The sequence below is a fragment of the Brachionichthys hirsutus genome, unplaced genomic scaffold (genome assembly GCF_040956055.1).
Source record: "Brachionichthys hirsutus isolate HB-005 unplaced genomic scaffold, CSIRO-AGI_Bhir_v1 contig_790, whole genome shotgun sequence".
Classification (NCBI taxonomy): Eukaryota; Metazoa; Chordata; class Actinopteri; order Lophiiformes; family Brachionichthyidae; genus Brachionichthys; species Brachionichthys hirsutus.
In genome coordinates, this window is record NW_027180324.1 from 425,658 (window position 1) to 437,492 (window position 11,835).

General features: G+C 40.7%; 2 protein-coding genes across 2 annotated transcripts; both read right to left on the minus strand.

Annotated features, from left to right (window-relative positions):
* Positions 1–111: 111 nt before the first annotated feature.
* On the minus strand, positions 112–2,050 carry LOC137912762 (uridine phosphorylase 2-like). Its single transcript, XM_068756899.1, has 7 exons — positions 1,998–2,050; positions 1,777–1,891; positions 1,531–1,689; positions 1,289–1,403; positions 984–1,193; positions 724–870; positions 112–254 (listed from the first exon to the last, which is right to left on the minus strand). Exons 1-7 carry the CDS (start codon positions 2,048–2,050, stop codon positions 112–114), a joined length of 942 nt encoding a protein of 313 aa, XP_068613000.1.
* A 5,953-nt stretch (positions 2,051–8,003) lies between these two features.
* On the minus strand, positions 8,004–10,420 carry LOC137912751 (uncharacterized protein C7orf57 homolog). The gene is made up of 5 exons (XM_068756887.1): positions 10,234–10,420; positions 10,043–10,133; positions 9,636–9,747; positions 9,237–9,316; positions 8,004–8,091 (listed from the first exon to the last, which is right to left on the minus strand). The coding sequence occupies exons 1-5, from the start codon at positions 10,418–10,420 to the stop codon at positions 8,004–8,006; spliced, it is 558 nt and encodes a 185-aa protein (XP_068612988.1).
* Positions 10,421–11,835: the final 1,415 nt, after the last annotated feature.

Sequence of the window (11,835 nt, forward strand, 5' to 3'; positions counted from 1 at the left end):
TACCATAGTGCTTTAAATAAGTGTTGAATACACATATTAACATGTTTAGTACAGTATATACATTATACATATGTCACATGTCCATCAAAACTAGTCCTGGGACTAGTCATCTCAGACAATATGTCCCAGGCGCTTCTTGATGAAGTGGGACACCAGGACTTGGGGTCTCTGCTGGTACTCCGCCAGAACATCATGAGGTGACGTGATCTGGTCTCCGTCAAAGCGGTTCAGCAACGCAACGCAGATTACAGCCGCTGCAATGGGGAGGCAGATGATCAGTTGCATTGTATATGCTAAGGCCCCCGGTCCTCGTGTTGGATGTCATGGGATCAAGTCGGCTCAAAAGAAAAGAGACACATGATGAACCTATCTATATTTCAGCAATACTATTATTATTAGAAAAAAATATGATAATAAAAATAAAAAGGGTGGCAGTGGGTTGGGAAGCGGAGAGTCCACCGGTTCAAGTCCCAGCCCAGACAAAATATGGAGTGTGTCATGTTGGTTGGAGAGGGGCCAGTTTACCCTCAGAGCATTGGAGAGGTGCCCTTGAGCAAGGCACCACCCTCCCAATTGCTCCAGGTGAGCCGATCATGCCGGCACTTAACCCCATGCCCTCTCCGCATGCTGTGTGGCCCCTATACATATATGCATGTGTGTGATTATTATCTTGTTTGAAGTAATCGATAGGATTTATTACTGTATAGAGAAGAAGATCAGTACCTTTCAGGCCACAAATGCGGCACATAGCAGCAAATACAGTGGACTCCATTTCAATATTCCTCACTCCAGCGTCATGAGCTTTCCTCAGATACTCCAGTTTGTCTTCATGAGAGAAGGAACAAAGAGCTCCGTCGAGGCGCCCCTGACCTAGGGAGACAGCACAGGATTTATCACTACCTGACCAATTTTGTCTTGAAATGATCTACAAATGGAATCCCAGACAGCTTGTGTGTGAGATGCGTCTTATGTGTGTACTGTACCTTCGTAGAAGTCATGAGTGCACAGGGTGTTTCCAATCACCGTTGGAAACCTTTGAAGCTCAGAGGAGCACTGCAGAAGCTCGTTGGACACCCCCTCGTCCAGCTCAGTGCTCCTGGTGATGACTTTGCCCAGAACCGCTTGTTCAAACTGGGGACGGAAGGAGTAGTCCACCGCTTTATCCGTGATCACCACTGTTCCCGGAGCCAAACCTACAGACCAGATCAGGCAGAAATGTCATTGCATGATAGTCAGTACAGATCAGTGATGTTGGCAAGCACCATAAAAAAAGAGTATACATCCTCACCAAGTCCCCCTGATGTCCCGAGGCGAAACAGGACTACATCACGGCACTGAGCGTGATGCAGAAGTTTGATAAGCTCATGCAGCATAATGGAAATGGAAGGAACACCCATGCCATGCTGTGATGGAAAGATCATCAGGCTGGGAATTCATTTTTCACTTTTGAATATGAAACAAATAATGCAGTATTTGAAAGACTTGATTTAAATGTACGTGTCATTATTCTGAAAATGATTAACCCCTTACGCTTATTGAGAGCACTGGTCCCACTTTGTACATGCAGTAGCGATCGGTTCCCTCGCAGATGTCTCTGAGCTCCTCTGGGTTTCCAGACAGCTTCAGCTCCTGGTGGATGAACTGGGCAAAATGCCTCATTCGATTTGCGCTTCCACCCACACACACAAACTAAGGGAGACAGAAAAATTACTAGTGAATTCTGTGTTCTAGCTTAGGTAGATAGAAAAATATTTTTTAACAATCGTTCTAACAAACCTTAATATCTCCAAACATCTGTGGAAGGTCGTGGGTTTTGGTGCTCAGGCTAAAGTGGTAGAGAATATCCTCCTCCATGGTGTCCAAGTAGGGGTTTTTCACTTGGACAGGTTGTCTGAGAGCATAGTAGTGAAGCATGTTAAGGACAGATTCTTCAGATTTATGCTGTGAGCTGATTACAAATACATTTACAATGGACTTTACTTGAGAGTAATACTTACTTAATATACTCATTATGGTCACTTCCCAAGCATTTAAGTAAAATTGGTGCCATGGCTGCAGGAGATGCTTTGAAATTCAGGCTAAAAAAATCTTCAAACGTTGCTCTTCAGTAAAAAACCTCCAGACACTCTACAGGCATATTAAAGTGTGAAGCTGATATAGTGGTGACCTTTGGCCTTACTACTGATTGGCTCCAGGGAGAGGAGTAGCATCTATCGTCACGCTCATAAAAGCATCTACCGACCCCGAACAAATTACATGACAACAATCGTCACTGGACCAATCAGTATAATCGGTAAGCCTTCAAAACAAACTGTCAAATCCTTGCCAATGCAAACAACTTGTGCAATGTATGCTGCTGTTATGAGTTAACTTTGACCGGTCCATCGAGCTGGGCTGTTTGAGGTCTTTAACTGATGAGTGGTAAGAACAGACATTGTTCCAGACAAACATTGCCAGGTTTGAAGTGTACGGGAATCTTGTGTTTACTGAAAATGTTCTTGGGTTTTTCAGAAACACCAGCAATGTGGGGATGAGAACAGGTTTCTGTTTGTTTTCTCTCTCCTGATCGTTGTTGTTGGTGTTGACAAATGGCCACTTCAGTTAGCCACAAGACTTAATTAAGACGTCTTTAACCAAATCCAGTTGATTCGTTGTTTTAGCTCTTCGTGATTTAGCTAGACCTGGAAAACTGATAACCTACACCAGGGGTCCCCAAACCTTTTCCTGTGAGGGAAATTTTTTATTATTAAATTATTTTTAATTTCACTCAAAAAATTTGCATTTAACAAGATTACTAATTTTTGTTGCTCAACCAGAAGATTTTTTAGTATCGTAATTCTTTTGTTTGTTTGGGTGTTCCAACTCATCTATCCTACCTTTTTCCCTTTCTGACAATCCGTTCTTGTGTACCATTAAGGGTTGTATATAAAAATATGAGAAAATATTTATATATATAAAAAGTTATAAAAATATAAAAAGTTTATTCAAGTGAAATTTAACACCTGTAATTTTAGTCGCTAGTTGGGGCTTCTGGAATTTTGGTGTTTTTGTTACGCCACTGTATATGAAAAAAATATTATCCGGTAATGAGAGAGAGAAAGAGCGAGAGAGATATTCATGTTAACTTCACATGACAAACCAAACAATGCTTTATATTTTAGAGATTGATAAACCCCGGTTTTAGGGCCCCAGGAGAAGAGCCTATAGGCCGCTCTCGAACTCTCAGAGCAACCACAGCTCAATCTTCTAAGTGCGCAGCCCTCCGTTTCAATATAGGGTTAAAAAGATCCAAGGTGTTGTGGGAATCTATTTTAGGCTGATATATGGTGAAGCATTAGCCCGACTATTCACTACTACTTTATCTGACCTCTGCCCTGCTAACCTCCGCGACACTACTTTTTATGACCACGTGCGGCGGATCGGGTCAGTTATGTGAACTGCTTCTTTAGGTTTGGTACAACTTTGGTACAACTTGGTTGATTCAGGAATCTGGATAATTCAGGTTCCTAGGACAGCATCTATTTCTATTATAACAGGTGGAACTAGACATAACATAGCCTTTAGAGCCTTCTAGATGTTAATCTGGCATATGCTCTATTTTTCATCGCGGAAGAAGTCAAAGGGAGAAATAAGGTTTTGTAAATTTATTATAGGCTTGATTTAGGAGTAAAAAGCAATAAGCTTGGCAAAGCGGTTACACTTAATAAAAACATCAATTAAAATAATAAAAACAAAATATAATAATCACATCAAAACATCCTATCCTGTTTCTTATCCCCACCCGTGCCTCACTAAGGAGGGGAGTTCGATGGAGAAGTGGATGGAGAAAGCCAGGAGAGAGGAGTTCTTTTGACAAAAAGAGAGTAAAGTTATTTTTGGAGTTGGGACATGTGTTTTCATTCGGCCAAGATGAAAAGTCACGTTCCCTTTTTAGAGTGTCGGGCGTCTCCGGCGATGATGGTCGCATGAGGAGGGGTCGGATGGATTCTCCCTCCGGGGAGAATCAGTCACGAGAACTCAGTCATACTTCATTGCAGACTACCTGCCCATCGGTAGTAAAATCTTCCTCTTTTTCAGGTGCCAAAGTCTCCCCTTCCATCATGCTGGAGGCCTCTGGTAGAGCTGGGGGCACAGCCACTCTCTTTATGTTTTTTACTGCAAGGCTCACAAGGTCCTTTTTCTGTTGTTCTTGTTGAACCTGCGTGTTGAGAGCGTTCCCCATCATCTTGGTGCCATCCAGGCCATCAAAGTTTTTGATGGCCTGGATGGCTGCAGAGAAGGTGCTGCTCAGGGTAGGACCCTCTACTGTATCCACTTCAAAAGGACTTTCAGGTGTCTTGTTGTCCTGGTCCTCAAGGGACATGTCAGTCATTGACGGTGACTGGACACGATTCATGTTCTTGGTGATCTGTTGTTTTACACTCATATTTAGTCTTCTGAAACCGTAAACTGTTGCTTGTTCTCACTTCACCTTTAATATACGTACTGGCCTGGCTTTGATCTCAATAGTTCAAAAACATGTCACACATGACCACCATCACACCAGGCATGGTCACAGGACCACCATCACATCAAAGACATGGTCACTCGACTACAATTGGCCTTTATGTAAAACACGCCCACATGACAGTAGTTCAATCGTGACACTACATGTCATGTCTGGTTGACACGTGCGTCCGTACATTTTTGTGGGAAAACACTGCCTCAGACAAACAAACATGCTGGCCTGTTGATTGGTGCGTCATGCAAATGCAAAACATTTGAAACGTCGTCGTCACGGCTTGTGTAACAGAAACAGCCGGGATCCCGAACGACTGGGAGGTGGTGTACGGTTTATTCCCTTTCTGAAACCAACTATAAGAAAAACGTTTTGGAAGACCAAGAATTCATCAAGTTTGCATCAACTCGAAATGGAACCCAAGTCACTTCCTATGAAACCCTCAAACCACAACCATTACCTGTTAAACTGCATAAAATGCATATTAAATACCTTATCCCAGTAATTTCTTTGGAGACATGAGTTAAGATGCAAATCGGTTGTATTCCTTAAACTGAAATGCTGTTCTCTGGGGTGAGGCATGCACTGGAATGGTTTTGATTGATTGATTTATAGCCTTTTATTGAGCAGCTTAAAAAAAAAAAGACACCATACTATACTATAAAAACAGTTTCTTCCCAAAGAGGTAGGTAGAAGCTCAAAGAACTTATGTATATCCTACCCCTCCTTCAAACAGCAGTTTACAAAAGAAGAAAATAGCAGCTTTTCCTGTTCATTTTACATCTTGAGCATGCATACATACATTTCCTGAATGCAGACCCCATGCAATAATGCTGGGCGGTATGCTTTCCAAGCAATTGCATACCATCCCCTAGTATTTTGTCATTAATGTTAGATGTAGCACGACTTCACCAAGAAACGTTCCTAGTCTGTGAACCCTCACTAACAATGGCAATAAACTACTTCTGATTCTGATTCTGATCGTACAAATAATACTAAACTTGAAACAAAACACAAACTGAGATTACCTAATTGTTCATTTCTCCCCTTGCATATTTGTGCAGAAAATATTTTTTATAAAGCTTTTTGAATTGTACCAAATTTTCAGCAATTTTAATTTCATCATCGAGACAAGTTTTCCACAGATTTACACAGATCATGTAACACACATACTTTTGAGAGTTGTTCGGGAATACTGTTTAAAAAATAAATACATTCTGAGGTTATACTTTCCTCCTCTTGTGCAAATTCTTTTTTGAATATTTGCTTGAAGTGAATTACTTTTTATTTTAAGCATCAGCTTTGTTTTCAGTCGCTGACACTCTCAAAGGACATTTGGTACTTTCCTCCACCCGTTCCAACTTGTCTGCACATGATTCTATACACTTCCTTTCCACCCTGCCAATTCTGAAATTATTGATCCTTTCTTTACCAGAGGGTTGTGAGATAAGTTATCAACTTACCTCACATCCCATTTGCTCGTCAATCACTTCAGGTTACCCACTACCCTCTACAGCGCACAACTCAACTCAGCAAAATGGGTTATATTTGCTGAGCAGCAGACAGGCATTTAACATCTCAGAATTTGGCACAGTCATTTAGCGTGGGGACCTCTGTCTTTCTACCAAATTTCATCCGGATCGGATACAGAATGAAGTCAGGAAAAAAATACAAAATTTAACATTGAAAACAAGTTACGGATTCAAAAATCAGTAAATAATACACATAAACTCAGAAACTCGCCAGTTTATTTAACTATTAAGTGTTCATGAGTCTTATACGACAGAGGGGAAGAAGATGTTCTTGTGGCGGGAGGTTCTGGTCTGGATGGACCGCAGCCTCCTGCCTGCGGGGGGAGGGTCATCCAGTCTGTGTCCAGGGTGAGAAGGGTCGGCTGTGATCCGACCTGCACGCCTCCGGGTCCTGGAGAGATCTCCACAATTCACTTGTATTTTTCATGGTGAATAGATACCAAGATTAGGGAACCTTTTTATGATGATCCAGATCACCATGTGGATGGTGCAAATTCAGTTGCGATGGGAATGAGGTCTGCAGTCTCTGAGTGCTTTTCTAGTTAAAGAGAGAAATAGGAAGCATCACCCAACACTGCCCCCAAATGGGGTGAACTGGGCTTTAAATTAGCTCTGTTTATCCCATCCTACACAAAGCAAATTAAGAACAAGAAAGTCCCAAAATGGGTCGAGGTCAGATAGAACTCTTCAGCCAGTCAGTTTGTGTTCTGCATGAAACCACCAGATCATAAATAATGTTTGTACACCCCGACAAACACTTTTTGTGCCTAAACCACCAATCGTTTTCCAAACCTTAACAAAGCAGCCATTTCATTTTAACCAATCTTTACAACAGCCTTGTAGCAGGAAGGCTTTGTGGGCAACACAGAGGCTGATGGAAAAGCTTGTTTGTCTGGATGAGACACTACGAGATGTACGATGAAGCATAATTTGATGACCAAAAATGAGAGGGTACTTGAGAAAATTCATCCAACAAACTTCTTAAAAATCATGCTCCGTTATTTTCTGTCTGCAAATCAAGATGACTCTTCCTCCTCCTCAATATATTTAAATGCCAAAACAAACACAGACATAGATCAATTTAGAAAAATCTATTCCTGTAACTATCAACTTCATGCCCCCCCCCCGCGATGCGCTGGCGACGCATTCGGGGTGTACCCCGCCTCTCGCCCAGAGCAAGCAGGGATAGGCTCCAGCAACTCCCGTGAGCCACAGAGCGGAAGAGAATGAATGAATGAATGAATGAATGAATGAATGAATGAATGAATGAATATCAGATTTGATTTACATACCGGTAATTTAAAAGGACACTTTTGATGCGTGATGTGGAAAATTGTTACAATTCTTTGCATTTGAGGAAAAAGTAAAAAGATAAACTTTAAATAACTGATTTTATTTGCACTGCCAAAATGTTAGCACTTTGAGCTGCATTTGACAGAGTTACAGACACAGGACAAAAGTTAACAGCCTTACTGGTAAATTATCTTCCAAAGGAATACAGTTAATGATCTACCATTAGCAAGCACAATAAATATAAGCGTTAGTTTAATGAAGCGTTTCCACACTAGAGTAATAAATCTGACATGACAAAAAGGAGACTAATGCATGAAGGAGTAAGCAAATTATTGTTGTTAGACAAAATGGATGGCATGTCTTCCTGTTGGAAGGATGCAGGATTGGTATTGTTGCTCCTCAGCACTGGCAGTCTTCTATTCTGCTGACATGAAACCATGAGTGGTTCAGAATTGATTACATCAGCATTCACTAATAAATGCTGTCAAACTAAAGAGAGGCATCATAAAATGTAATTGTGTGGCCATGATTTCATTATATAGCATATCCTTCTATCGATGCAACGGCCTCATTTCATTTGTTTATAATGGAGGTCGATTTTGATAATGATGATTAAAACACAAAAAAGGAAGTGATTCATGACAGAAAGATTGTGCTACTTACTTACACATGAGCATGTGCTACTTGTCATCCGGTTTGTCATCCTCTACATAACCGAAGCTCAGTAGCTTAGACATGTCGACAGGAGCTGGCTTCTTGTCAAACATTCTGTGAGAACACCAAAGACATGAAGTCTAGATGTAATGAAAGGCAATCTAAAAAAGATAAATCCTTTGTAGTTATAAACACTGGAATGCATTGTTTGGTTATTGCCACAAAAAGCCAATCAGATTCACCAGAGATAAACAGCAACACAGGCTAAACATGATCTTTTATACCGAGGCAAACATTGGCCACTCATTACCAAAGCAGTCTGGAAAAAAAAGTAAACAAACAAGAAATTCAATCTCAAATTTTGTATTCTTTTCTCAGAGTGAATCTTGAAAATGTAAAAGAAAGGAAAGGTTTTCATCTCATTGCTTCACCGCAGCATCGGTAACAGTAATTCTGGATGTTTGTTCAGCCCCTCACTGTTCCCAGATGTACACAGAACACCAAGCAGGTGAAGGTCATGCTCTGCCTGAACGGCCATTGATCTGTGTTCTGTTTCACTTTTTCTGAGTCTACAACATTTAATGGTCAATTATTCTTTGTCACCTTAACACGGAGTCGCAAAGTCTAGAAATCACTGGCAATATTCATCTGTATGATTAAATAATATTTTTATATCTTGTTTGTTGTAATGCTCATAAATATGGATTTACACTACTTGCAATGCTTCAAGGTAGAATTAAAAGCTAAAGCTAGGCTCTATGTAGTCTGTCTTGAAACGACAGTCAGGTTTCAATTAAAGACAAGGCATCTTTCCCCCAGAACGGCCCCCTCCCCCAAGTTTGACCACTGAGTGGTAAAACAAGAAAGAAGTTTTAAAATATCTCATCCACCTTAAACCCTCATCAAAAGGGATTTAAGGTAGGATTTTTAATTTCTGCCATGCACAAGAATTATGATTACAGCAAACAAAAACAGGTTTTGCCAAATTTGCTGTCCATCAAGTACATTTTTTCTAAATTTCCATCCATAGTTAACCAAACAACAGCCAGTACATGCAAATGGTTTTATTTGCTTCTGTGCGTACTATGATAATATCACTCATAACAAGATGTTCTCATTTTACCCAGAATCAAGGCGTGATGTAATTTATCCCCCGAGGTAATAAAGTGAAACTATTTCTGTGTCTTATTGTTGTAAAAACAACTCGGAGGCACCGGCTTCTGGAGCAACAGCACCATCTCGTGCTCACATGAACTCACATTCTCCTGAATTTGCCGGTCTGGAAATATTCCTGGGGTGACTGCAAGTTTTCCATCTGGCAGTAATGAACGTTGTTTTTCTACAAACACAAAGCAACATCTTATGGTCCCATTTAGTCCATTTAAATGCAGTTTATCCATGTTTTGTTTTAAACATTCTTGTTTTTCAGCTGTAAAAAAAAACAAAGAGATGAGAACCTGATCACCAACTTGTTGTTTTGTTGTTTAAAGGCTTATGTGAAGTATAAATATGAGGTTGAATATGAGATCAGTCAGGAAGAATATGCCATGCTGCATTTTATAACTTTTTTAATATGGTTGTAACATAATAAAAATAACTTTGATGACTTCTGTGTAGGAATTGCTTCAAAATGACTCAAACTACATTTGACTGTTTACCTTGCCTTTGCCGTTGTTGCTGTTATCGGCCCTCTCCCAGACTGATATGTTGTCAGTCCCAAAGGGGGGCTGAAAAGCCCCAGGGTTGATCTTCTCTTCACTCTTAATTAAACTGTTGGAGAGGAAATAATAAAGTCACATATATGTACTATCTTTCATTTAATGATAGCTGGAACCAAACGTAGATTTAACAGGAATCTTCTGGATATAATGTTCCTGCTTTTTTTTAAACAATACTTTAAAAGCTTGTTACTGGTGAAACTGTAAAAGATGACGTAATTGTGTTATCAGCGATAGTTGCAGCAGTAGCAGTATATACTGTTAGAACTCACAAAGACAGACATGTACTAGTATGTGTCACTTCAGCAGTCAGTCAGTGATCATATTTAGACAGGTGCTTCTAGTACCTCGGCTTGTCTTCTGATGCCGTGGAGAACCAGGCTGGAGGTTTGTATGGGTTGGCTTTAGGTGTAATCGTGACTTCGTGCCACAAAAGCCCTGGTGAACAAGAAGAGCATGGAATAGATGCAGCTTAAATACATGAACCTGAGACAGGAGTGTGTGCAAGATGCATGGAAACAGGAGGCCTCTACTCTACCCTTATGCCCTCCTTGTTTTGCAAGTTTGACATAGTCAGAATCGCTGTCGAGGACTCCGGCCCTTCGCCCTCGGGCCCTCTCCTCAGGAAGAGCGGTGGTCGGGGACAATCCTGGAATCTGGGAGATCTGGATCCCTGTTTTCACATCTGTGGCGTTGAGACACACAGATAATGTGCGGAAAGTCATGATGCATCATGCAAATGAGATTTATTGCATGTGGATAACACTCCTGCCGGTATTGGGGTCGCGTGGATGATGCAACTTCATCCATCAGGACAAAGCAGCAACAACAGCGTCACACGTTCTACAGGGAGAATCAGCTGATCTAAGCAGGTGCACTTGCCAGATTCTGTCGACTGGACATCACTGAGAACAGACGGATCCCTGTGCCAACAGAGAGAGAGAGAGATATTCGACGGTGAACAGAAGGAACAATGCGCAGAACGTCACGATCAACGCGAGCTGCACTTTGTTTACTAACGCGAAACAGTTAGCGACGCTGCAACAACCCAAAGTCATCGTGATGCACTTACTCTGACATTTTGTTGGAGGCAGGAGAAACTGAAGAAAGCACCGACTGTTTGGAACTCACCATGGAAACGGGCGGCAGCAGGGCGAGGCTAAATATCAAGTTCACCTGCAGGCAGGGGCCCCTTCAGGATGATCCGGTTTTTTCTAGCATGCGCAGTGAGGAGGTAAACTATAACCTTTTTTATATCCTGCATAGATATGTGCAGAATGTGATTTTTGTTGTTGTTGTTGTAAATAATGTTTGTTATTGGTGCCGCTCTAATGTTTTTATTGTTGAGTTTAAATTCAAGCACATTGAGGGTGTTAAACATTTAACCTAAACTTTATTAAGCCTTATCATGTTTGTACGTCTCAATACTGGTTCTTGTTTTATGCTGACATGTGGACGGATGTGTGCCTGCAGTAATACAACAGTTATAACAAGGCTGAAAAGTATGTTACCCAAAGCAACAATGGTCCTTTAATTAATTTTATTTAATTGCAAAAAACAACAACTTGGACGTATATTTCCCTTTCAACAACTAATGACAGGTTTATGAGATTTTATACTTGTGTATTTTAATTTTATGTGTTTTTTTCTTCTTAACAATTAATTTTCACTTTATTGAACCTTCTTTGCAGGAACTGGCTTTTTCAGCATCATCTCTGTAAAAACAAACAACACCTTCACCTGGAAGCTACTCTGCACCCCAGTGTTGGCCTGAATGAAACTTGGAACAGTCTTCAGACAGGCCTCGATGTCTCACATCAATCTGACAATGTTTAAATCCAGGCTGAAAACAGTTCTATTCACCAGTGCATAAGACAGTATGTAGGGAGGGGACCTGGAAATATTTTATTTGCACTCTTTTCTTTAATGTAATTAATCAATGATTTAATCTATATTTTATGATTACTTTTGTTTGATTTTATTTGCCTTCTTGAAGCCCATTGAATTGCCTTGTATATGAATTGTGCTCTACAATTAAACTTGCCTTAATGTTCATCAAACCTGCTGCATGTTATCCATGGATGAGCAAAGCCTTCACGTTAAATGCCATGGCGGCAGGGTTAGAAGGCGTTCACCACAG